Here is a 26,200-nt window from a genome sequence, read left to right on the forward strand (position 1 = left end):
CTACTAGTTAATGATAGGAATTCCCCTCTGGTTCATCCTGAAAAAGACACCAGCAATAATAAAAACTCCATTGCTAGCTACATTCATAGTTGCAAGTGACTTCAGGAAGTAAATTAATATTTTTAAATTAAAAGTTAAAGAACCAAACTTTTTCAATATACCAATCACCAAATACTGGATGGCTTGATACCTGCATCAGATGACAATTTTTAATTTTTACTCTTTATCACAACATAGTGGATTTAAAGATCTTAATACTGACTAATTCTTAATAACTCCAGAGTAAAATTAAAATTATTTTCATTCTGGCCCCAAGTATTTACAGCGATCACTATTTGATTTACAGCACCATTCAAGTATTAGCAGTATTGATGCAATGCAAAGTGAGAGAGTGCAGTACAAACTCTAGTTCTCTGCAATCCAGTAAAGCAACTGCTCCTTAAATGCATTAATTAGAAGTTCCTACTTTCTGCCAAACCCAGCTCACACTGTCAGTCTTGCTGATTTCAGTAAGACTGTCTACTGAGTGAGGTTACTCACACAAGACGGAATCTGTAGGTCTAGACCCTTCCATCCTGACTTGTAAGTAAGCACATGAGTCTAAGCAGGAATTTAACACTTACGCTTCCACAGTCTGTTCCTCACCATCTTCATCTGAGCTGCTACACGTTGCATCAGAGTCCAGGTCCTTCTCCACACGAGACAGCAGCCCTCCAGTAGAAAGTGCAAAGCCCCGGATTTCACCTGGTGCGACGCTAACTCCGTTCTGTACATCCACACCCAAACTACTCTCCGAAGGAGTTGTGTTGTTTTCCGGCCAACCTTCAGTGCATCTGAGGGAGCCACTGCTCAAAAATCTAGCTGGCTCATGGAAAACCTTCATTCTCTGAAGCTGATGTTTCACAAAGCATTTCAGCTGCTGATCGCAGTGTTTGATAACGTGCTTTGCCAGGAGCATTTGTAAACGCTTCTGAGTTCTTTTGGCGCGACTGATTTCCATTTGTTGCTTAGTGACACACTGGAGTAAGCGAGCATACACCTCCTCCTGGGTGCAGCTCAAAATCCCTTCTGAAGGCCCGTGAAGAATTTGGTGTAATAAATCCCCTTTTATTGTTTCAGTGCAGACTTCCAAAGCCCTACCCAAAACCCCATTCTTCTTGTACCATTTACCATTTAAAAGTTGCATTTCTTCTGCGTTACTGGATTCAGTTACACTTGAGCCTGTAAGTCTCCGCATTCCTGCCAAGTTTGGAGATGTGGTCTCTGAAAACGCTGCCCCTTTGACCTGTTGCTCAGGTTCTGAGTGACTAATGTGACCAAGTGATGTGTCAGCCCCATTATGTAATGACTTTCTCATCTTGGAGCAGCCAGGCTCTCCTGCTTTTGTTTGCTTACCAGTTTTGTTGTTAAACGCAGAATTTGTACTCATTAACAAGACAGACTGATAGCACTTGGAGGATGGTGGGGAACCAAAATGCTGCACACTGAAGATATCATTCCTGAGGTTGGGCTCAGCAGTGGGGAACCCCAGGACTGAGCAAGTAATCCGTGCGATGGAGTCCTCTTTTATCTTCTCTTCCACTGCTCTGGAATTTTCCATGCACAAAGCTGTATCAGACTCCATAGCTCTAGAGGACAAAGAAGGTGACAAGTGGATACCATGACCTTTTGTTGTTGCCTCTCTGAGAGCTGGTGTCATTATAGCTACGGTAGGTAGTTTACAGCAAACCTGAAAATAACATGGGCCATGTAAATTTCCTCATTTTCATGACACAGTACAAATACAACAACTCTGTTAGACATTTCATTCTCTCAACGTCATTCAAAAATTCCATAAAAAGGGACGTTATCTAAAGAACACAGACTATGTTGCCTCCCAAGTCAAACAAGAACACCCTTTCTGTTTTTTATTTCATTCAGAGGCTGTTCCATCCACAATGAAAGCCTTTACATCTCAGGGGAATAACTGTTCATACCTCATTTCATTTTTGATTCTATCAGGCTGAGAAATAAGACCCAAAGAGTTCAGGTGTGTCATCTAACCTTGTCCAAACTAAAAAACATGACCTTGAGCAATGTGACTAGCAGCATTGTGAGAAATGTATTTACTGTAAATCTATATAAAGAAAGCATTTGATGAACTGTTATATATTCTTATAAATACACATTGGAAACCAATCAACAAGGCTAATGCTTTCAAAATAGAAACCTCTATGTTCTAATGTTTCCTACTAAAAAAGAATTCTCTCCTGTGCCTTAGGATATCACTCTTTATTCATCAGGCACTGTCTGTGTAACACATACAGATTATTTTTCATAACAAATTGAGAAATGACAGTTCTCCTTGACAAATCCTTTTGCTTGTGGCTTGCCAATTAACAAAGGGCCCCCAGACTTTGGGATCAGAAGACCAATGTCAACCTTCACTCCTTCTTGTCAGCAGCTATGCTGCCAAGTCATACTGTATGTATTCCACACAGCAATCACTTGCACAGTACTTACAGCTTTGTTTAGGAGATGATTAAATAAACCAAATGAATGATTTAATTGAACATGGCCTGCAGAAGCCTGAAAGGTAAGTTCCTGTCAGCTCTTCATTAAGAAGCTAGAGACAAAATCAGAAACCATATGAGAGCAGTAGCAAAAGTGAGTGCAGCACAGCAAGGCCACAGTAAATTCTGTTGAACTGTGTACTAGTTGAGCAGCACTTCCCCTGCCCTCCTTTTCATGTCTCCAGTTTCCTTGATCTCCACAGCAACTGCCTAGCTCAGCAATTTTCAACGCACAGATCCCATAAGAGGTCAATGATTCTGAGACTACCACATATGGATCTTAAGAAAAGATCTGTCTGAAGCCTTAGCTTGTTTACAACTACAGGTTTTTTACACTGAAGGTGCAAACATTAAAGTGAGATGTGGAAACCTAGGGAGCTGAGAAATACCAGCTTGGATACTTGGCTCCTTAACCCTCAAAACATGAAGCAGAACATAGAGAGCCACATGGTCCAGTACTGCCTTACCACTCTCTGTATGCTTTATTCACCTTTCACTGCTCCATGTGTACCTCATCCACAAGGTTTTCATCTCTGCACATCACCCTCCTAGCATCACCAGGTTTGGTGGTCTTACTGCTAATTGCAAATGATACCATCAAAATCCCCAGGATTTTAACCTTTATAAATAAGCAAATAACTTCAGCCTTAAGAGGAGCTCAGCACAAAGTCCTCCCAGTGGACAGCTGTTCAGGAAGTACCCGTTCTAGGATCAGACAGGGGAATGCACTGTTGAGAGCTGGAGCCCCAAATCCTAAAGCTCTGGTGACTCAGTAATGCTCTCAGCACCTGGCTGACTTGTGTCTTTCCTCTTGCAAAAGCTAGCAGGCCTGCAAATTTGTAAATCCAAAGGAGAGTGAATTCAGACATCAAGGCCTCCCCAGCCCTAAATAACTACAGCAAGTCAGAGCATAAGGAGAGAATACTGAACACTTCCCCTGTGGGGTTAATGTGAGCTCAGGAGTCCCTGTGTTTGACCTCTCCCTGAGAATTCCAAGAGGCTCTCCAAGAAGAGCACCATCAGCCTGGGATCTACATGCACCTAGCAATGTATTTATAATTGTCCCAAACTTTACCATCTACCTCCCTTAGTCTGAGTGGTTCAAGAGGCACAGGTTGCTCCTCCTGAAACCCAGCAAACATCCACACACAGTGCAGCTGTTCAGGCAAAAAAAGAACTTTGGAGATGTAGATGACATACTTCCATGAAGATGGAGGTTATTCAAAGAACTGGCAGCACAAAACATTATGTATGGTGCTGTCTTTTAACTCCATCACATTTCCTCAAATACCCTTTTGGTACAGTTTCAAATTTCCAAAATTGCAATGAATATCATTACCTATTTTTCTTCTTTTTTTTTTTAATCTGGGGGACTTCTTTTTAACTCTTCTAGGGGAAAGAGGGGAAAAAAATCAAAGCACCCTCATATGGAACACAAATATTGAACTAAAGAGCATTGACAAATCACTCATTTGGAGTGCCTGACCAAGTATGTTTAAACTACAAAGCAGGTAAAAAATAAATAATATTATTTTAAACAGGGAAATCACAATTAACAACCCCTTACCCAGCAACTTGGAAATTTCATACAATGTTTCTGCCCTGAAGACAGTGTGAGGCATTCAGGTGTGCTCATCTCACTACAGTGACATCAAAAAGAACTTTTAAAAGCTGGTACTGCCACAATGTCCAGCCCTTAGTACTTTTCCAAGAAGTTCACACACACACACCCACACACAAAAAAAAAGTCATAGGTACAGGAGCCAGACAAAGTATCTGCTGCAAAAAAATTATAAACAAATTTTAGTACAAGTACTTGGCTTGACAAAAGTTACACAATTTACATTTTTACACATTTATTTAATTTTGGCAGAAAGCCGCAAAAATCATTTAATTCCACCCATACTGGAAGTGAGTTTCCAGAGCAAGACCGTCTATCTTGGAGGGGGGAAAAATAAAGGCAAAGAGGGAGGGAAGATAAGTACTGCAAAATGGCATACCAGAAAAGCATTTTCCCGCTGGGAAAAGCTTTTTTGTCATAGGCAAACCATTTCACAGATTTCTTTTGCATTGTGTATTACCTGAGGTTTCAAAACCAGCACAGTTAAAATTCTGCTAAACTGGCAAACAGCTTTTCATCTACTAAATAAACACTCCACTTGAAAGAGTAAAAAGTACTGTAAAAAGAAAAACTGACATTGAATAAGTACTGGGGAAGGGAAGAAACAAGTAGCAGATATACACAGTTAAGCAGCTGATGTTTAAAGTGACTTTATGCTTATCCTCCCCTAATGCTTTAATTACCCAGGAGGATCTAGCTGGGAACTGCAGTTTACCACAGAAGGTAAACTACCTTCTGTAGACGCTCTCGTCTACCACTGCAGCTACAGGTTCCTAACCCCCAGGGGCTCCTGCTCCTCTGCCTCTCCCTCTGCCGATTTCTTTGTCCTCCCTTCACACTTATACCCTTTCCCTGCAAGGCTTACCTCAACAGAATCTGCCTAAATCCTGAAAGGAGCGTCTTCATGTTGTGATTAGCAGCACCCTATTAAAAGAAACACAACAAAACCCAGCCACAACTCAGCACACAGGGTGGCACTCCCTCCCTTCCCAGCTTTTGTTTACAGTCCTTTCACTTTTTGACTCTTCTCCCCCTTGCATAACGCTATCACTTTGGTTACACAACACTGCAGACAGTGTTCTGGGGGATTTTTTGCTTGGGGGGAGGATTGCTTTGTCTTTTAGTGGATTTTTTTGTTTGTGATCTTTTCGTTTCCAATGACAGTAAAACTCCACTCGCAGGAGGCTTTTTAAAGCTCCTCTGTAGCAGCCTTCTCTCCTTGTAAATTGAGTCATTTTTCCTCATCATAAACACCTTCAATTTTCTGCTTAATAATGAGATTCCTCGAGACCAGAAGGAGATTTTAACGATTATTTCTTTTTGTTTTGAAACTCGGAAGCCTACAAACAACATCTCAAATGAATATGACTGTTTCCAGTCATAGATTAACAGTGCTTCAGATAAGCCAACTTCCACTGTTTATTCCTTGCATAGATGGCATTTCAAAAGCAAAGTAAAGTCCCTGACAGCAACCAGCCTCTGGTGAAACACCCAAAATAAATCTCAGCAAGAATGCTCAAAAATACTGTATTTCAACCTGTTTAAAGGCCTCTTAGAGACAACCTGCAGAAGAGAGGGCAGCTACAAAAGCAAACTGAAACACAACTGCCAAAACCTGGTTTCCTACAGCTTTGTGCTGTTTGTCCTGTAATCCCCAGCCAGCTCCTCCTGGGCAGCCTTCCTGATAATCACTGGACAAAAATAAAGTGCTCTGGCAGGCAGGCACTGCTGCAGCACTGCCTCAGCAGAGTGCAGCACGCGGGACCTGAGCCTGGCCAGATTCTGCCAGCCTTGCCTGGTGGCAGGCATCCCTCAGCCTTTAACTGCTCAGCCTTTAACTACCCCTCCCAATTTTTGGAAAACCTACAGGACGGTAGTGGTTTCTAAAAACAGCAAGAACAGCTCGATAGCACAGTCTGAATTTTCTCATGGAATAGTCTGCAGCAACGAGTGTAAAAAAGATATTGGTCCCACTGGGCATGTCCTGGAAAGGAGTATGAAAGGAAAAGGAAAGAAGCCCATGTTTAATAACACACCTGGGACCAGCCTTTAGCAGTGAAAAAAAAAAATCATTTCAGTAGGCAGCTTTTGTTTGCACTTCAAAAGCAGACCAGTTACTCATGATGTGTATTTAAGCATTTTAGTATTTTGTTCTAATAATAGATTGGGAAAAAAACCCATAAAGCCAAACAGGATTAGTGGGGAGTCTCCACCTTCAGCAGTGCTCACTGTGTGCAGGCACAACTATCCAGACAAAACACTCCAGTGATTTGTACACCCCAGAAGATTCCTGCACAAATTCCTCCTACTTGAAAAAAAAAAACAAAAAAACAAACCAAAAAACCCCACCAAAATACAGCACACCCTGCCCCCAAAAAGGATCTCTCTTTGAACACTAAGAGATCTCCATTTAAGGCAGACCACCCAATTTTATTTTTTCAATCACAAAAAACATCCAAAAGGAGGCACTTCAAGTGGAGCTCATCAGTACTAACTCATGGTACAATCCACGACTCATTAAAATATCTGAACAGGTTTGTTCTCCTCCTTGTGCAGATCTGCTTCTGAACAGAGACTCTATATAACTTCCAGGTTTACTACCCCATCACCAGCTAATTCTTCTTCAGTCTATAACATCATATTTGCAAAGCAACATCTGAAGTAGTTTTTAATAGATGCTAAATGCTTTTTTGTAGTACAACAGGTGACTCTGTAAGAAAGCTGCACATGTGTCTCTAACATAAACATCTGCAATCCCTTCCAGTATATTTCCTTATAAATTCTGTATCAACATTTCAGTGATACTTTTGAATTTCAGCCTTTAAAGAGAGGGCTAGAAAACCTGGTCTTAAATGAGACCCACTCAGCTCTTAAGTGTCCCCGCGATTTTTAAAGATTTTTTTTAAACCTTCTGATGTTTATATTCTTGTAACAAACTTTCTCACACAATTCTGTGAATAACTTATTGTTTTGTATTCTTTTAGGGAGGAGGAGAAATTTGATGAACTGTTGGTTTGCTCAGTGTCATTGGAGAGAGGTGGCACTGTCACCCTCCAATCCACTGTCACTTTTGGAAAACTATAATGTTGGAGTCAGAAAATAAACTTCCCTTTTTTCTCCACCTTGAGAGCAGCAGTGAGCGTGTCGTCATTTCTTGTCTTATAGTGACACTTAAGACACTAATTAAGATGACTGGAATTTAAGTTCCTCAGAACATTCCCCAGGATTTCAAGCCATGGACTAATACAGCAGGAGAGTCCTAAGGCACACAGACTGCTTTCCGTGTAATTTTTAGTATTTCCTTTTTATTGAACTAGCGCAAAAAGGAAGTATTTACCCTTTGACAAAAGGCATACTTTAATAACTTGGATTTTTTTTTAAGTGGTTCACATTGCAAACTGGAAATTGAAAATTCCCATTTTTAATTTGCTTCCCATTAGAGAGGGCTAGGTACGGAATACCTCAGTCACTGCTACATTTTTGTGAGGGGGGGAGATGCTTCATTTTGCAAAAGGCGGATGGAAAGTCTAGCTCAGGAGCACAGAGGAGCTCTCAGGGCAGGCTGCAGGACCTGGATGAGAGCTGCTCCCCAGAGCTTTGCTAACTGCTCCATCCGAAGCGTCCAGCCGTGCAAGCGGTGCGCAGCCTGGGGTCCCCCCGAGGCACGGCACGCACGGCCGCCGATTCCAGCGGGAAGTTTCCATCCGCGGTTTAAATCCCGGCTGGGACACGCGGGGCGGCCCCGCCCCCGCCCGGGCCCCGCCCCCGCCTCACGGCCGCCGGCCCCGCCCCGCCGCGCGCACGGACCGTTACCCCCGCCCCGCCCCCACCCCGCGCATGCGCACCCGCCACTCCCGCCGCGGGAACCAACCGCCGCCCGGCCCCTCCGTGCCCCCGCCGCCTCACGGCGCCCCGCCGCGCCGCGCCCCGCGCTTGCCTTCGCGTCCGGCGGGCTCTCCGCAGCGGCACCGGCGCCGGCGCCGCCTCAACCCCGCACGGCACGGCGCCCGCCACGGCTCACACTGCCGCTCTTGAAGAGTCCGCGCCCAGCTAAAGCGCAGCGCGGCGGGGCGGGGCCTCCCCCGCTCCTCAGGGGGAGGAGCGCGGCCAATCCGGGACGCCGGGGGGCGTGGCTCGGCCGGGGGGCGTGGCCTGCCGCCATTGGCGGGGCCCCGCCGGACGCGAGGACACCGCCCTCCCCTGGCCCCCCCCGCGCGCCGGGGCCGTGTGGGAGGGGAGGGGGCAGCGGGGCTTCCCGCTCCGCACCGCTTCAAGCAGGGGAAAAGAGCTGAAAAAACCTCCTAAACGCACACAGCCCGAGTTACTATCCCAAATAAACAGCCCTCAAGTTCACCCGCATCACACTGCCTCCCTCCGAACGCCCCCTCAGCGCCCTGAGGTGAACACGGGCACGGAGGGAGAAGCCCCGCTTCCCCGCGGGCTTTGAAGTAACCGCAGACAAGCGTGAGATTGCATAGAAATGCTTTATTATGTTTATTTGACCAAAGTAATTAAAATAAGGCATTCCGGGTTAGATGTAAACATAGAGGTCAGCTGCACGGCAGGTGGCTGCCGAACAGCGAGCAGGTGTATGGCAACAACAGCAAGAGCGTCGAGTTCTGCTTCTCAAGGGGAAATACAAATTCCAAGTTACATTAATATTTAATTTTATTTGTTATGAATATGGTTTCTCTCGAGATTTGATTCTGAGAAGCAAGGCTGGGATTCAACACAATGGGTTCAAGTCTGAAAGACCAGGCTACCCAATGTTCCAGAGATAAAATCGCTTTTCACTACTGCATCTCCTGACACCCAGAGAACTACTCTGTGTTGTACAAAGACATTTAAATTTTAAGTTCATTAAATATTACATATCCTGCGTGTGAGCACACTGTTATTACTAACATGTGCTTTAAGTGTCACTTCCTTTAAAGAACACTGTACAGCATATTTATTTTACTTACATTCTGATGTCTGATTTTATGCCATATATTAATATAGAAAAGGATTCTGCAAGACTCTGCAAATTAGTAAGCATCTGCCCTACTTGTCACTGACAATGTCTCTAGCAATAAGTTCTTTCATTATTTCATTGGTACCACCATAGATTGGCTGAACACGGGCATCCACAAAAGCTCTGAGGGAGGAAAAAAACAAAACAAGGAAATATGACAAACACCACCTCAGAATGACCATATAATAATAATAATTAAAAAAGAGCATTTTATCTTGAGAGATCCCTCTTTTCAAAGTATACTCTTCCCATTGATAAAGCAGCTCTGATTTTCTAAGAGGCTTCAACTACCCAGAATATTACAACTTTCCAGAGGAACTGGGTCAGCAACTCTTCCCTGTTTGTTTATAGTGTAAAGTCTCCACTATTGCCTCTAATTAAACAAAAAAAAATAAATAAAGCCCTATAAACCCAGACTCCTGCTACTACTCCCCTCCCAGTTCTTGTTCCTGGTGACAGCACACAGGATGATGACAGAGCTTCTCCATCTCCATTCTGCTTCCTCACACAGGAGCAATGTGGCATTCTCTGGAAATCTACTTCTTACTGGACCTCAGGGATAATAAAACCCTGTGTGGGGAACTACCCACAGACAAGCAGGGGCTCAAGGACACCCCAAACTGGCCTTCCTTTACTGAGGAGTGCAGATCACTCACAAATTACACTCCATGGAAACACGGAGGAACAAGTGATTTTTAAAGCAACGTTTCATACTCGGTGTATTTTAAAGTTTAAAAAAAATCTGAACTTCCAAAGTTAAAAAAAATAGTTTACTTATGACAACTGCACAGCAGTCCTGTGTTTGCTACTTCTACAGTCAGATTACCACCTCTTTGATATATTTAATGAAAACAGCACAAAATCTCTACTTCGTGTGTCACATGGCCTGTACAAAAACTTCACAGATAATACATGAGGATATATACAAAAGCTCCATAAATGTCTCTAAATTCACGAAGTCAGAAAAGAATGGGAATGACAAATTTGTCTACATTTAAATCTCTTAACTTTTTAATTTTCAAAGGTGTAAAAAAGCTGAATGTAGCCAGTTATGCTCTTAATTACTTGATACTCAGTGGTAGAAAAAACATGTTTTCTTCACCCATTTGCATTTAATTTCAGATAAAACATAAAACTACCTCCCCTCATTTCTACTTTTTATAGTTTTGCTTCTGTTTTTTCAATTAAAAAAAAAACAACAAATTTTTCTTTTGTGAAAAAAAAACCCCAGACAATGATTGCTGAAACGATTTTGAGTTATTTGGGGAATCATAACAAAGCTTTCCTGCAGACATCTGTATGGTGGATTCCCTTTCAATTAAACATGATGAGAAAATGAACAGTAAATCACTACTAACACTAACCAACTAGCACAGAGGTGCAAAGGAACTGCCTCATTTGACTTTGCTGGTAATCTTTCATCACACAAATCTGAAATGTTCCACTTACTTTGCAATTGGATACTCCCACATGTACCCCCATCCTCCGTGCATTTGTACACACTGGGTAGCGATGCTGTTCTGGAGATCAGAACACCTTAAACAGCCAAAAGGAAATTTGCTTTTACAAGGACATCATGTTGCAAAACATTACGAAAGATAAAGGTGTGTTAACAAGACAAAACCAAAATATTATCGGTAAGAAATGAGTACTGTTCAATTGAATGCATTAAAGGTTTAGTCCCTTTATGGGAGAGCTTTTGGAGAAGGAAAGGTTTCAAAACAGACAGGCTTGTTTACCTTTCTCACAGGCCAGGAGAATCCTTTTGTGAAGCAAGTTGATACAGTCTTTTTTCTTGCCAAATCACTCAGCTTTGTCAGAAATTAACAATAAACCAGGCTTCTTCCCCCACCACTGCCATTAGCAACACACCAGGATACTCTTTGAGCATAACCATCACCTGGGCGTAATTTATTTTCTGCAATAAACTTTCCCAATAGCTTTTTCTGCAACAGCCTTCAATTCTGAACATACTGCAATTCTCCAACAGCATTTGTTGACTACAAAATATGGATTTAATAGCAAAAAATTTTTTTTTTTTTCCAGCACTGGAAGCTCACTCAAACTGTAGTTAAAAGACATGAAAAAAAAACCACTTTCTAAGCATACAGCTTTCAGTGGCAACAGAAGAAATGAAAATGAAAAGCTAATTGCTTCTCCTGGAATAATGGTCTTTTCCCCAAACTATCCCCTCATTCATTTAAATCCTTACAGTTTATGGTACCAAATGTAATTCTGCAGCTGTGAGTTACTGCAACTGTCTTTCCTAAATATATTCTCAAATTCAGAATTTTAGGCATGTACCACAACCCGTCACCACAAGAAAAACCAAACCAAAACAACCCTACAGACCTTTTCCAGATATGAAAAAAAAAGATGCACAAACCAGGTTTTAAACTCCTTCAAAGCTCTAACTCAAGTCATTGACTATACAAAAAATTTGAGGGAAAATTCAAAACTGGAGAGAATGTTCCAATACATGAGGGAATAAAGCAATCCTACGTTCAAGCCTTTTCTAGACCATTTAAGTGAGTCTTATGGAAGGGTTACAGGGACACCACTGGGGAAAGAGGAAACCCACAACAAATCATGCTGGTAAACAGCTGTGAAAATGAGGGATTTTCAAAAGCCTTACTTAGGGAAATTTGTTGAGGAAGTGAGTCTGCATATCTCAGCTGGCATTAGTTGCTTCCTCCTCCTCAAAATGGAATGCCTCTGCTTCCTGGTACCTGGTACTTCTAGGTGATCACTGCCAGGAATAGCACTCAAAACCTTTCCTTCCATTTTAAATATTTCTGCTCATTTCCTCTATAGTTATTTTGAAAAGCCTAAAAACTGTAAGTATGTGTATCTTCCATAAATTTCTTTGCTTGTGTCTCATGTGGTTTTCTTCCTCCCATCTTTGCAACGAGCTATAACTATACACATTCATCTACCACTACCTTAGATGTTTCCAGTTGTTTTGCTCTGGTAGAAAACTAAGTTAACATATGACACCACCAAGTATGGGGTGTGGGAGAAGTAGTCCTGGACAATATAGGAAAGCACTGTTCAGTCTCAGTTACAGCAACAGCTGTAGCAAACTATTTCTTCCCAAAACCAGATAGCTTTGAAAACTGGCTAGACCAAACAGCCATCCTTAAATAACATTACCTAAACAGTATCACAGAGCTTCAAATATATTTAAATTTGGCTCCAAATACTCAAAATTTTGCTTTAAAAAACAAAAAGCCATATATCCCATTAAAAAAAACAACAAAGAAAATGAAAAAAACCACCCAACAACAAACTGCTACTAATAAAATGCAAATTTTTGTCTAAATACCAGTGGAGCACTTGCTTTCACTTAAAGCTAAAGCAGAGGCATGATCTTGTTATTAATGGAAGCCTATTTTAAAATAGGCTTTTATAAGCATGCCTTTATTTTGAAATAAATGTACTTTTAAAAGTATGCCTTTATTTTGAGATTGATTTAGTTAAGCAACCCTGGTTCTCGGTGTAACTCTGATTTTTGTGGCCCACCCCATTAGAGGTAAGAGCATTCAAGTGACACTCCCAATGACTGTGAGCACATACCAGTACTTTGCCATGGAGGCTGTGGCAGAGTCCAGGCGTTTGTCTGCATGCAGCTGCAAACAGTTGTCCATAAAAGCTCGGCCCACACAAATCTGAGTTTTTATTTCGGCCAACTTGTGCTGTACTGTCTTGTTTTGGAAGCGGATAGAGAGGGGAGAGGAAAGAAGAACAGCGCAGTTTAATATTTTAGGTAGAAAACAGCAGCATTTTCCAAAAGGATTGCTGTTAGAAATCACTACCTCAAACTTTGGCTCTGCACATCACAAGACACCACACTTTCCAGACAATTATGTATTCACCAGTCCCATTAGACAAAGTTACTGCTCTTGACTTCTCAAGGTCAACTCAAAACACAAATTTAAGAGAAAAAGCACAAGAGAAAGGGAAAACAAATTCCTAGAGAGCATGTGGCAGAAGGCCCAGAGTGCTCTGTCACTCTCGACTCCCTCTGGTGATGGAATGTCCTTTCACTCTGTAGAGCCACGAACTTTCCCAATTACTAACATTTCACCATCTACTGAATGCTTTTTCTATGTATCCTTCAGAGCTCAAGTGACATGCAAAGAGACTGAAGCAAAAACTAAAAGGAATTTTAGAATATCAGAAAGTTTTTCAGCACTGAGTGCTGTCCCACTGGAAAAGAGGTTTAGATAGAAGAGGTAAAATCCATCATAAGGTTATGCAAAACCAGACCAGGCAGGCATTCAACCATCTTCTTGTAACTCTGGTAGGGAGGGGATAAAAACATCACCCACTAATAAAAGTTCTTTCTTATTTCAGTTCTAGAAATATATCTTTAAAAAAAAAAAAAAATCTTGCTTTCCTTGACAATAAAGACACTGGACCAGTGTACTATTACAAGGAAAGAATTCATTTCAAATGCTGCAATGTGGCATGACTAAATGATTTAGCCCAAGGCAGAGCTCTAATTGGAAAGGATTATTTATAACATGCACACTCAAGTCATCAGCAACAAAAAAAATGAAACTGAAGAGATATGCAGAAATTCATTATTTTGGCAAAAATAATATACTTTATGAAAGTTATTGTCCACCTGCTGGTGGCCTAGCCTTAAAAGGGAGATCAGTTTGGAGATCTCTGCACAGTGAACTACTAAAAATAGGAAGCATCTCCTACCTACATTTAAACAAGTTCAAATATAGTTATTTTATTTTGTGTTTCAGTCACACAGTGAAAATTCCATCTCTGGAATTATGGATTCCTGAAGGTTAACTTTAAAAACTATGAAGGTCATAATCCCCTGAAGATATCTAGCATTCTAGCCTCTAAAAGCTTCAGCTCTGGTGCTCTTCACAACTAAAGATTTGAGTTTGACAAACAAAGTCTCAAGACGCAGAAAGGGTTTTTTGTTAATTATTTCAAAAGTCTATCAAAAAAAGAGGAAGCCAACATCTTGAGCCCATCGGAGTCAGTTCTGTCCTATAAACCAAACATGCAGGAGCATGGCCTCCTTCAGCCCTAACAGCTAATGTTGCTGTCAGGAAAACTGTAGTATAGCAATCCTGTGGAAAGCAACATCTATTTTATGACTGCAGCTAAAGAGTGTAGGCACAAACATCTCAAAACTCAATTGCCTACTCCCATCAGGAGTGAGCTCTGCCCACAGAGCATGACCCAACACTTACACATGCACTTACACAAACACCCAGACTGCTGCTGGCTGAGGAATCTCATCACAACATTTATGAAGCACCTCCACAGTACTCGGGCAGCAAGGTCACTGCTGGGAGTCCCCCTCCTCCAGGAGCATCCAAAAGAATTTTTCTGCAATGCTCTGTGTGCAGAGGAACACAGTACCTGCACAGGCAGCCCCCAGGATTGCAGGCACAAATAGAGGCAGGTGTGATGCACCCTGTGATGAGGACCTCTGGCAGTAAAATGCAAGCCTCAGATCAACAAGGGAATCGTTCTCCAGCTGCAGCAAGGAGCCAGGATACCTCCTGCCTACCTTTTTCCTTCTAAGAAACAGCACTGCTGGGAGGTTACCTACCCACGTCATAAAATATATACATTAAGGCTTTTCTGGTGCTTCTTTAAAATTATTCTCCTTGCATTTCAAAAATGAAAAACAGGGACAATGAAAGCTTTGAAAATGACCCTTTCAAAACAGCCCAGTAATTTTCATTTGGTCCCTACTTCACATACACAGCTGTACAGCAAGCACACACTAGAATCTGTACACGAGCAGCTCACTTCTAACTCACCTGCAAATGTGCAATTGTCTTCCCAAAAGCTTTTCTTTGCCTCACGTAATTCCTTGTTTCTTCAAACATGAATTCACAGCTAGCAAGAGCCATATCAGCAATCAGCAGTCTTTCCTTTTGAAACACAAATTACAGAATGCAGTTGAGTTAGTCCTGCATTTCTCCACATCAGATGCACAATTAGGACACAGATGTTCAGTGCTCTTCATTAGGGGAGTGGGAGCAGAAGCCACATAAAATATCAAACCAGACATACTGCATTACTGAAATTAATGAGTTGGACAAATGCCTTGCTGTCTAAAGCTCACTTTTCAGCCTTTACTGGCGTAATGTTCCATCACAGTGACTCAAAAAATAGCTACAGATCGACCACAGGAATCGTACTGACTGAAAAATTCACATCAGATTCTGTTTCAATTATTGGCTTCCACTGCTCAGCTAAAACAACAACAACTGTATTTAACAATTTCAATAGGACAATGCTAGGGGGAAAAAAATCCTACCAAAAAATTCTTGTTTTTCCTCCTTCACTGCACAGTGAAAAACAAAAACTACATGCAGAACAATTTTTTTCTGGCAACACTGAAATAGTCTGATGCATTGAACCTGTTCATGGAGACATCTACTGAAAGCATTATAAGATTTCCTTTGATCAGATTTTGTATTTACTCACAGTATAATATTAAAAAATGTGAGCCCTACCAAATGAGGTAAATATGTCACAGCTTTGACACAGCACAGACACATTCTGGAAAACAACATTGCCTCCTTGTCCTCCAAAATAATACCAAAATTTAATAAACTGACTTGTAAAGTAGCAAGGTATTTTGGCAGCTAAACAATTTCTCTACTTTGTTGTATGAGCAGAATTCCATGTAACTTTAATATGCTTCTGCTTGCAGAAGAGTTAGAACAGCAGTGCTTGTTTCTTGAAAGAGAATGCCAAATGAATCAGAGATGTCCAAGCTATACCTAAATTACTAAACAAAGTGCTTCCATACTAGAAGTACACAAGAAATCTGTGGTATGTTCTTTTTAACACACTACTCTCAGGTTTTTCCAATAGCTGGGTTGCTGATTAAGAGATCTGTCTTGGAGCTGGTGGGATATCAACACTTTTAGCAATGCCCAAAGAATTCCACACCTAGCACTGTGTGCTTCAGTTAAAAATCAGCAGTGTCAACAAAACATTGCAAGCAGGACTGTCAGAGACTGGAAAAGATTGATGTCTTCAGACATTTTGGGATGCGTGTGTGGGGGTAGGGGGGCAGGATGGGCTCTGCTCTGCCCACCACAGCCCCAGAGCAGCCCAGCCCTGCAGTGTCTGGCAGTTGTGGCACATTGGAGACAGTGCCCCAGTGTTGCCTAAGCCAGCTCCTGAGTGGCTGAGCGACCATAGCCCCATCTGGGAGGGCCAGGGTGGCTCTGGGGTTCAAAAGGCTCACAAGGGGAGCTTGTCTTGACCCTATCAGCCTCTTGGAGTCTCTACCTCATCATCATCACTGGAACTCAGGAGTTGGTAGTTACATGTGTGTTTTTCTGTATTTTTTCTTTCTTTCTTTCTCCCTTTCTTCTTCTACTTCTCTTTTCATGGAACATTTTGGGTAACGTAACATTGGACAGGTTTAAAGGTTGCCAAGTTAAACAGACTAAGTTAATGCTAAGCCAAGTGTTTTATGTTAATTAGATGTTGCACTACATCCTTTGTCAAAGTTCCTTTATTTTCTACATTTTGCCAGTAAACTTGTACAATTTTGTCCTCTTGAGAATATCTGGCTGCTTTTTCTCCTGTGAACTTAACCCATAGAAATGTTTTGGGGTTTTACAAAGGCATCCCGCTTCAGCAACCCAGGTGGCTCACCACAATACACGAACTTCACAACTAATGACAAAATCTGTCTCTGTATTCTTCCTGCAGACAGCAAACACTCACATTCCCTTTACCTGAGGCAGCTCAGCCATCAGATAGTAGAAGCCTTTGTTCTCTTTTCCAAGCAAGGCACTGGCTGGCAACCGCACATCTTCAAAAAACAGCTCTGCTGTGTCCTAGGAGGGTTTGAAAGGCAACAGTTGAGAGTTTTGACATTCTCACCCCATTAAACTAATTTTTTCCTACTGTTTTCTTGCACCTCAACTTGATATCCCAGATTTAGCCTGGAAGGATCCTCCAGAAGTCATCTAGCTTACATCCTATTCAGAGCAGCTCCAGAAAAACAATCAGCTGAGGGCCTTGTCTAGTTAAGCTTTCCAAAGCTCAAAAGATGAAGGCTCTAGGGCCTCTCTCAGCCCCTGTGCAAGTATCCAGCCACTTTCCTGGTGGACCTTTTCTCCTGATACCTACTAAGAATTTTCCTTAACTTGTAACTTGTCTCCTTTAGCACTCTCCTCCTCAAAGAAGGATCAGGCCCCACCATCTCTATAGCTAAACACATCAGTAAATTCCCGTTCTTTCAGGCTTCTTCCAAGTAAACACATCCAGCTTCCTCAGCCTCTCTTTGCACATCACAACCTTCAGACTTCCACAGGCAAAATCAGGATCTATTACATTGCACGTTTGTGCTCTGAAGTCTAACAACTAGAACAGAACCATAGCTCCATCTTATATTTATATAGCAGTTGCCAGGCACTAAGTGGGTTTAGACTTTCTCCAAATCTTTTGCATCAGAGGTTGTGTGAACTCACTTGAGCTTTCAGGCCAATTTTGTTAAGCTTGCGTCCTTTGATGAAACCTTTGGTTCCATTTTCCACCAGAAAAAGGCTGATCCCATGAGCAGGGGATCGGGCCTCCCGGTCTGTAACCGCAACCACGATCACCACGTCGCTCATCCAACCATTTGTGATGAACACCTGTAAAAAAAAAAAAAAGGAATTTAGAATAAAGCAAGGTGGATAGAGGTTAGAAGAGATCACCAAGTAGCAGAAAGTAAAATTACATTGACACTTTCAGAGGTGAACTGAAAGGCAAGGTTCAAGTGTCCAGAAGAATTTCAAGCTTTTGATATTAAGTGTTTAGGAACGAGACAGACGTTAATTTGAGAAGTATTGTGTGGGGCGCAAGTGTGAAGTTAAAGAATGCACAGATCTGTTTCTTCTGTCTGTCCCAAGATAAAGAAGGAATACAGTATCAAATGTAGATATTAAATAAACACAGAGGTTCTCTTGTCTACAAGTTACATTATTTAGGCATAACACTCAAAACTATCAACAGCTTCTTGCCACAACTGTTTACTACTGCCCTGCAGAACAACTCATGAGCCTGTCAAATGGATCCATCTAAAGTCCAGCAAAAGAAAGCTTTCTGTCCTGTGTGGCTTCAAATGAGTGGCATGGGCACCTTTGTAGCACCTATGCATATATATCTGCTTGCACACATTCTCAGCACTGAAATTCTGCTAAGACCAGAGGTCTCTATCAGTACTGTTATCAGCAGCAGTACAAAATAAGATTAAGACATTTTAGAGCTTTCAAAAAAAAAATGTTCTGTTGAACCTACACTCCCACTTCAACACTATTTCTGCCTTCTTATTTTTCATTATGGTAATGAAAAAACTTGACAACACAGTGAAAGCATCTGATGGAGCTGTTTTGGTTTCTTTCCAACAAGACAGCAAGCTCCTGAATAAAGACTGCATTGTGGCAAATCAAGTTTTCACTCAGGCCACAGAAGATTTCACAGCAGTAGTATATATATTTTATTGTTAAACATCAGTACTAAGAACCATACTGCTCATACTACACAACACATTTTTACCCCCCTCTCCTTCACAGTTTAAGGGAAAATAAGCCTTTTAATAGGCTTATTTTAAAGCTACAAAAAAAAAAAAAAAAAAAAAAAAAACCTATGTAAGCCCTCCCATAAATCAATTTGTTAGTTGCATGCAACAGACATATCTCAAGACCTATAAAAAAAAGGTAACTGGGAAAAAAAACCCACCTACAACATAACCCACACAAAAACCCAAACCAAAAGTAAAAGGATTAGGAGGAGATGCTGAGAGCAGTGCACATCCTGCTGCATTCAGCTAAATGTGTTCAGTTCCTAAAGCCCACGAGCAGTATGTACATCAGTGCACTTACCTTACTCCCATTAAGAATCCAGTCACTTCCATCTTTTTTTGCGTATGTCCGTACTCCCTGCAAGTCACTGAAACAGAATTCAAAAGGTCCTTCAAAAAACCATTCCATAAGCTGCAATTTGGATCTTGGATTCTACCCAGTAAAAAATAGGGTAGATTTTATACCATCCAGACATGGGCTCAGTGAAAGAATAGTGAGACACCATGAAATAGCTGAGTGTAACAGAAACCACAAGCAGGGTGTGGAAAAGGATGATAAACCTATGCAATCATGCAGGAGCATGGGGTGCCATTTCCCCATCCCTGCTTGTGGGAGGTGGTGTAATGCAAGCACTGACATCAACAGGTCAGCATCCACTTACACAGTACACCTCTCAGACAACAAATGCCAGATAAAACCAATCCTCTTCACAGGCTCAATCCTGATCAGCAGGCTCTGTGAAAAGCCATGAGCAACATCTGCCATTTGCAGAAACCTCACACCAATGGGTTTTGCACTTCACAAGTCCCTCTCTCTTTTAGAAACTGGTCAGGTCAGCAGTGTCTACTCCAAATATGTGCTGGGCAAGGAGGGACATTTCTCTGAAAGGATTCAGAGGAAAGAAAAACAAGGTGTTCTGTTCTACAGAAAAAGCTAATAGCAAAGCCAAGCCTTCTTTACCACAGTATGTGATTTCCCACTTTTTTTCTTATGTTGTAAGTACGTTCACACGCAAGCAAGTTGATAACTATAAACTCAAACTGCAGAAGCAAATACAAAGCATATTTGCCCACAACGAGACAATACAGAAATGGATTCTGAGCTACTATCTTGAAAGTACAAAGCTTTAATAAAGTAATCTGTAACAGGTTTTTCGAGTCTTGCCTATGATGCGGGATAGTCTAGTCTGTAAAGTAACTAACCAGGAGGCTCAGAATGTTTTTTCACTGACAAATCAACACACAGCAAATAATGTTGAGACCATTGTTTTAGTATTTGGCTTACCTGCCAGCCCCAGGTTCTGTCATGGCAATAGCTCCAATGCACTTGCCTGCAACCATCTGAGGGATGAAGTGTTTAATCTGTTCTTCAGTGCCATAGTTTGCAATGTAGGGCATGACTATGTCTGAATGAAGGCTGAACCCTGGGCCCGTGCAGTTAACATACATCCTGGAAAAAAAGGGGAGGGGGGGAAGTTCAGAAAAAAGTACTACCAAAGACTTGAATACTGAAATTGCACTGTTACAACACAGAGACAATTATGAAGAGAACCCCACTACACAGAAGTCTCAGAAGTCTTTTACCATTATTTATAGAAGTTAATTTCACAGCCAAATGGGTACATAACCTGCCAGGCTATTAAAAAAGCTTCCCCCAGTCACAAAGCCAGTGTTACTCAAACAATGATCCAGAATACTTAAAACAGGAGGGATTTACATATATGTAAACTATCCTTTCCACAGGAAAGATAACATCGTTTTCTGTAAGCAAATATACTCCACAATTACGATAACTTATGGAAAAAAAAAATACAGTCACAAACAATATGATGACTGAAATTCTTCCTGAAGCATGCAGTACTCACTGCTCCTCCCAGACAATGGCTGAAGAGAGAATATCTGCTCCAATGCCTCCATGCTTTTCAGCAATAGCAACACCCAGCAAGCCCTGCTGTCCAGCTTTTTCCCAGAGCTCCCTGCTCACTTGGCCTTCTTTCTCCCACCTGTGGAATGAACACAAAGCCAGGGTCACACACTGAACCCCCCACGTGCTGCTGTTTATCTGTCACGGCTGCTGCTTCACATTGGAACACCAGCAGACAGTGTGTTCTGGAACACCAACAGACAGCTCTACGTCACGGCCAAGAAGCAGTGGCTTAACCACACTTTCTAATCTTCACAGATGACACCGGCATTGCAGGGACACCAACTGAAAAACAAGTTTGAAATCCTGCTTCCAATGTGTAACCTGACAAGATTTCATTAAGACTTGTTATGACTCTTACACCAGACTGGGATTTAGGCAATTTAGCCCCAGCCATCTGGATAATTACAGGCAGGTCTTGATCCTCCTAACATTCCATGTACAAATGTACATTTACCCACATAAAAATGAGTATAACACATCATTATATTTCATCAAAGATTTCAACTCTACTAATGAAAAATGCTTTATCAGAACCAATGATACCGTATTAGTCAGTGTTGTATAAAAATCTGTCCCTGCACACTTCTTATGAGTCAGTCCTGTATCTTGGTAAATTACTGCTTTAAGGTACTTCCAAGTTTGTGTAAACAGAGAGTTGAGGCTTATCTGCTGACAGCTGGCAAACTTTAACACCACAGAAATCACCTATTCTTGGATAATTACTGCCTCCTTATGGGGGTTTGCCTACACAGCAGGGGTGGCCATCAATGGTCCAGGTTTTTGTTGTTTTTTTTTTTTTTAATGCCTTTATTTTCTAATGCCACAATTTAAAAAATGATATGGTAAACAGATTATATCAGAGACATTCCTCTGACCTGTGTGCAGCAGAGCTATACCATAGCTATTTACCTGCAGTCAATCAAGTATCTTATCCTACACATAAAACAGAACCATAGAATCACAGAATGGTTTGGATTGGAAGGGACCTTAAAGCTCATCCAGTTCTGACCCCCTTCCAAGGGCAGGGACACCTTTCACTAGCCCAGGTTGCTCCGAGCCCTCTCCAACCTGGCCCTGACTACTCTCAGTGATGGGGCAGCCACAGCTTCTCTGGGCAAGCTGTTGCAGTATTTAAGCTGATTCACAGAGCTGTTGCTCCTACACTGGAAATCTTAGATCTCTTTTTACCATCTTCTCTTTCCCCCCGATCCCTACTTTCAGGGACGTTCCTGTCTCTATTTCACCCAGCACCAGAGCTTCTCCTCCTCCCAATAATCCACAATTGCATTACTGATGCTACACTTGTCTCTTCACCTCGGCCCAGACATTTCATGCTCTGTGCCTGAGGCGTCCTTGTTTCCTTGAAAGGTGTGAGAACTGAGTGGTTCATAGGCCACTGAAGTGACGCAAGAATACAAGCTGAACTTGACACAGCCTCCCTGAGAAATTGTTGTGTCAGCAAGATGGCAAATAGCATCTTCAGCAACCTCAAGCACAGCCAAAACATGTCCACAAACCTGCCCTGGAAGTCCTTCCAACACAAAATGAGGGAAGACATTTGGTTTTATGGACAGAATATGACTGTGCAGTACACAGCATACCACTGGAACAGCATACCACTACAAGGTTGTGGTTTGAGGATAAAAAAACCCCAACTGTCACCAACCCTGCTGTAAGCCTCCTGCTGCTCATTCCTGCCCCAGAGCCATGATCTTCCACCCACACAACTGAGGCACCTTAGCTGTTTGTGGATACACACTTGAGCTGTGTAAAGATCCTCTCATCCAGCAGGGCAGTTTCAGAATAAGCTCTTCACTATCCCTTGCTGTTTTCACTTCAAGTAAACTAGAAATTGCTTCAGACGCTACTACAGCTTGACACTTTGGTTCAAAACCATACCCTGAGTTAATTTCTTTCTGTTTCACCACCATAAAGTGATTGGATATGACTAAAATAAGGGCTGAACCACGCTCCAGCTCTAGTTCAGTGGAACTGCAACACTTCTACTGGGTACAGAAAATGCACATATTTCCACAGAAACAAAAGAATAAAGAAATTCAAAGATGTTTTGTGCAAGTTTCTTGGTAATACATAATTCACCTCACCATGCTATATGTAATTGCATGTAGCCACAAAATCTGCTGCAAGAGAGACAGTGACACATGATCAAAGCCTTTTTCAGTGACCATTTCCCAACAGTGTGGGAACTGAACTGTCCCCCAACTCTACCCCAAAAACATCTGTGTCAGTTAATCCTAGAGGCAGGGAAACTTTGCTGCAACTCTGCAAACTACATTTGTCTGCTCATGGGCCTAAGCTGAGGATGCCTACACTGGAGCTCAAAGGATGCATTCAATTTTGATTATGTACCATTTTCCTTCGTGCATGATTTTCACAGGTTTGTATTCATTTGGTAAATTTGAAATAGAAAGCTTGTACATGAAAACGAATAACCTGATACCCTATTGTAGCAGGAGTAACACCACAGAAAGCATTCTGGGGGAAAATGAATTTTGGCAAACCAAAATGTTTAGGAGGTTATCTTACTCTGCATGAAAAGGCAGCACTTCTTCCTGAAAGAATTTCCTGGCACTCTCCCTGAAGATATCATGATCTGATGAGAAGATCCTCCGAATGCCTATGTCAGTCAAAGTTTTAGCAGAAGATGGCTCCAGACGCTTTGTGCCATGCTGTTCTGTCTGCAGAGGGCTGAAAAAAGACAAATTCATGCATCTGTTAGGACACAGGCACCCTATCTGCCTTTTAAAAGGGAGGAAACTCCTGTGTTACTAAACACAGCTCACATCCCAACTCTGGCACACCATGAGGTCTAAAGGATACCCAGGATAAATACAAGGATACCCAGATAAATACTAACATACACTGCACTCCACTGGGCTATTAATGGAGGTAAAGCAAGGCTGGTTTGTTTTTAACACTTCAAATAAATTAATAACAATAATAATACATATATAAGTAAAAGAATAAAACTGCCCTAATGAAAGCAAAAGAATACTTCAATTAAAAAATAAGAACTGAAACAGTGGTAAATGTCAGTAGTAGAAACCACAAAAGGAAAGTATAATTATGAAATAAGAAAGAAGGGGTTATAACACTTTTGTAGGGGTTTGGAACATCAAGGATGACATACCACTTTAAGGCTGAAAGGAAAATTCACTTCTCATATTTGTGCATTGGATTCTTTGACTTGCTTTTATTGTATTGCCCTGAAACATCAGAAACTTTAAGTACAGAGCGGAGTATATGGAAAAGGCATTCACTTTTCCTTTCCCAAATTATTCTGTCAGTCTCTCAGTTCCCCTGCACATCACCTGTGTGTAGTCCTACAGAACTCAGCTGACCCTATGCTTATTTACTCTGCTACAGAGACAGAAGTCTTTATTTATTACCACGTGCATTTACTCAGGCTCTGCCAGTGCAACAATCCCCCTGAAACACAGCCTAATCATACTACATCTAATCATACTTGGAATAAATAGGATTCAGCAACTTGCTTGTCGAGCACTTTGCACCCTCAAAGCCAGACACACAGCGACTCCCTCAAAAGCTCCACCTTATTTTTAAAGATGCTGAGTTTTATTTAAGCCCGACCTTTTGTTCAACTGCGGCTCACACCCTACATGTCACACGGGGAAGGGCCTGGCTGCTCCCTCAGTACTGGGGAAGACAAGTGGAAGGTCTGGGAAGGTGCGATCCCAGCCCTGCCTCTCTGCTGCTGCTGCCCGGGGGAACGCGGTGCCCGGGCAAGGTCGCGCCCGCTGTCACCTGCTGCCAGCACGGGACCCGCTGCTCCCGGCAAGTGGAGCAAAGGTCGGCACAGCACGGCGAGGGATGTGCCGGGGCTCGCCCAGCCCCAGCTGCCTCCTGCGGCCCCCCACACACACACACAGCGCCTGCAACACTCCCGTTACACGCACACAGACCATGCGCACCCACAGCCTGCGAACACCCACTGAGGCGCGTACACAGAATGGACAGCGCACACACCCAGCCCCGAGCAGCTGGGCAAAGACACTCACCCCGCTCTTTACGGAACCCGAGCTCAGGGGCGCTCGGCCACCCTCACTGCCCTCCGCCCCAGCGCTGCCCACCACGGCCGGTCCCGCTCACCTGGGCTGGGCGGAGAAGGGCCGGCAGCCGGCGGCCCTCAGGAGGCCGCGCAGGCGGAGCAGCCGCGCCGCCATCTTACGGGACAGGGCGGGACAGGACAGGGCGGCACCGCCGCCGGAGCCCCGAGAGTTATCCCTGCGCCCGCCCACCTACGGCTGGCAATCTCTTCCGGGCAGGAGGCGGGAGTACCGTGAAACATCAGTATAATTAATACTTTCCTAATGTAGCTTTGCAAACGCGCCACGGAGGGGAGCGGGAGCAAAGCCGGACGAAGGGGTTGTGTGCTGAAGGCCGCTCGTGTGATGGCAGCCGGCGTGAGGGACGGGCCGCTGGGCCACGGCTCCATCCTCCTCCTTCTTTCCCCTCAGGAAAGAGGGTGTCCCCCGCCCTGGGGCGGCATGGCGGGAAGCTGAGCCCCAGCCCTGAGGGCTGCCCCTCACTGGGCCTTTTCGCCATTTCTCCTTCGCGGGCCGGTCCTCCTGCTGTCAGGGAGTGTTGATTGGCAGAACCTGCCCACCAAAATGATTTAGCACACCTTTTTTTTTGTGTGTGGGTTTTTTTTGTTTGTTTGTTTATTTTGGGGGTTTGTTTGTTTGGTTTGGTTTTTGGGGGGTTGCTTGTTTGTTTTGGTGTGGGGGGTTTTGTTTGGGGTTTTTTTTTGATTTTTTTTTATTGGTTGTGGTTTTTTTGGTGTGTGTGCATTTGGGTTTTTTTCTTTTTTGTTTTTTTTTTCTTTTTTTTTTTTTTTTTTTGAGTGTTGGCTCTCTAAATTAGGTAGTTTACTACGCTCGTTTGAAGGGGATTTCCCAACATTGAAGTGTTGTTCTCAATGTTCCCCATCGCACAGCACCAATTCACACACTGAGGCAAGGTATTGCTATTTTTTTATTTTATTTTATTATTCTAGCTTGTGTAAAGTAAGGAGCTAGGTGGTAACCCATAAAAGGCTAGCTCCCCATTCATCAAAGCTTTACACTACTTATTGACTTTAACTGACAAAGGCATACATTTTATTACATAGCCTCTTCACTGATTAGTACTCAAGCCCCTATTTGCTAGTTATTTCTCTCACTTCTCATGCAAATTAGTCCTCATGTGCAGTTCTGTGAGATACAAAGCTGTGCTTCGTGTCAGGTACATACAGGCAGCGTGTGTGCTTGTGATTGTGATATGTGTGGAAACTGATCATGGGACAATTAAAAGGATGAATTCTAATAGATAACTGAGGGAGTAAAGCATGGAAGAAGGCCTTTGAACCTATCCTTTGTTTGCAATTAACCTTTATAGCATCTGAATTAAAGTTTTAAGGATGTTGCTGCTGGACAGGAACTTTTTGCACGTAACTAAGCATTAAACAGCTTTGCAATAATAACCTTTT

General features: G+C 42.6%; 2 protein-coding genes across 8 annotated transcripts in view; both read right to left on the reverse strand.

Moving 5' to 3' along the window:
* Positions 1–8,272, reverse strand: part of KANSL1L (KAT8 regulatory NSL complex subunit 1 like) — a 63,072-nt gene extending 54,800 nt beyond the window's left edge. For 4 of the 7 annotated variants that reach the window (XR_005257641.1, XM_038143447.1, XM_038143450.1 and 1 more), the window contains exons 1-2: positions 8,111–8,272; positions 624–1,729 (exon numbers count right to left, since the gene is read on the reverse strand). Coding sequence is in view for 6 of the 7 variants with exons in the window: in XM_038143447.1 (XP_037999375.1) it covers positions 624–1,699 (1,076 nt within the window). In the remaining variant the exon portion in view is untranslated. Of the gene's footprint in view, positions 1–623; positions 1,730–5,038; positions 5,098–8,110 lie in introns of all 7 variants that reach the window. The other 3 variants (XM_038143448.1, XM_038143446.1, XM_038143449.1) reach the window with 3 other exon arrangements.
* A 366-nt stretch (positions 8,273–8,638) lies between these two features.
* ACADL (acyl-CoA dehydrogenase long chain) lies at positions 8,639–24,981 on the reverse strand. Its single transcript, XM_038143452.1, has 11 exons — positions 24,823–24,981; positions 23,239–23,400; positions 20,630–20,767; positions 20,050–20,214; positions 19,066–19,132; positions 17,671–17,835; positions 16,933–17,034; positions 14,989–15,102; positions 12,764–12,891; positions 10,637–10,723; positions 8,639–9,310 (listed from the first exon to the last, which is right to left on the reverse strand). Exons 1-11 carry the CDS (start codon positions 24,894–24,896, stop codon positions 9,217–9,219), a joined length of 1,296 nt encoding a protein of 431 aa, XP_037999380.1. The 5' UTR covers positions 24,897–24,981; the 3' UTR covers positions 8,639–9,216.
* Positions 24,982–26,200: the final 1,219 nt, after the last annotated feature.

This window comes from Motacilla alba, chromosome 7 (genome assembly GCF_015832195.1).
Source record: "Motacilla alba alba isolate MOTALB_02 chromosome 7, Motacilla_alba_V1.0_pri, whole genome shotgun sequence".
Lineage (NCBI taxonomy): Eukaryota > Metazoa > Chordata > Aves > Passeriformes > Motacillidae > Motacilla > Motacilla alba.

What these genes read in the sequence shown, in the direction of transcription:
- ACADL (XM_038143452.1), bottom strand. Translation starts at nt 24,896, where the DNA reads ATGGCGGCGCGGCTGCTCCGCCTGCGCGGCCTCCTGAGGGCCGCCGGC. An exon ending in GGATTCTTAATGGGAGTAAG is followed by an intron (nt 17,836 to 19,065) that starts GTAAGTGCACTG and finishes TTTTTTTTACAG; the next exon opens with GTGTTCATCACAAATGGTTG. An exon ending in GCCTCCATGGCAAAGTACTG is followed by an intron (nt 10,724 to 12,763) that starts GTATGTGCTCAC and finishes TGGCTGTTTAAG; the next exon opens with GTGTTCTGATCTCCAGAACA.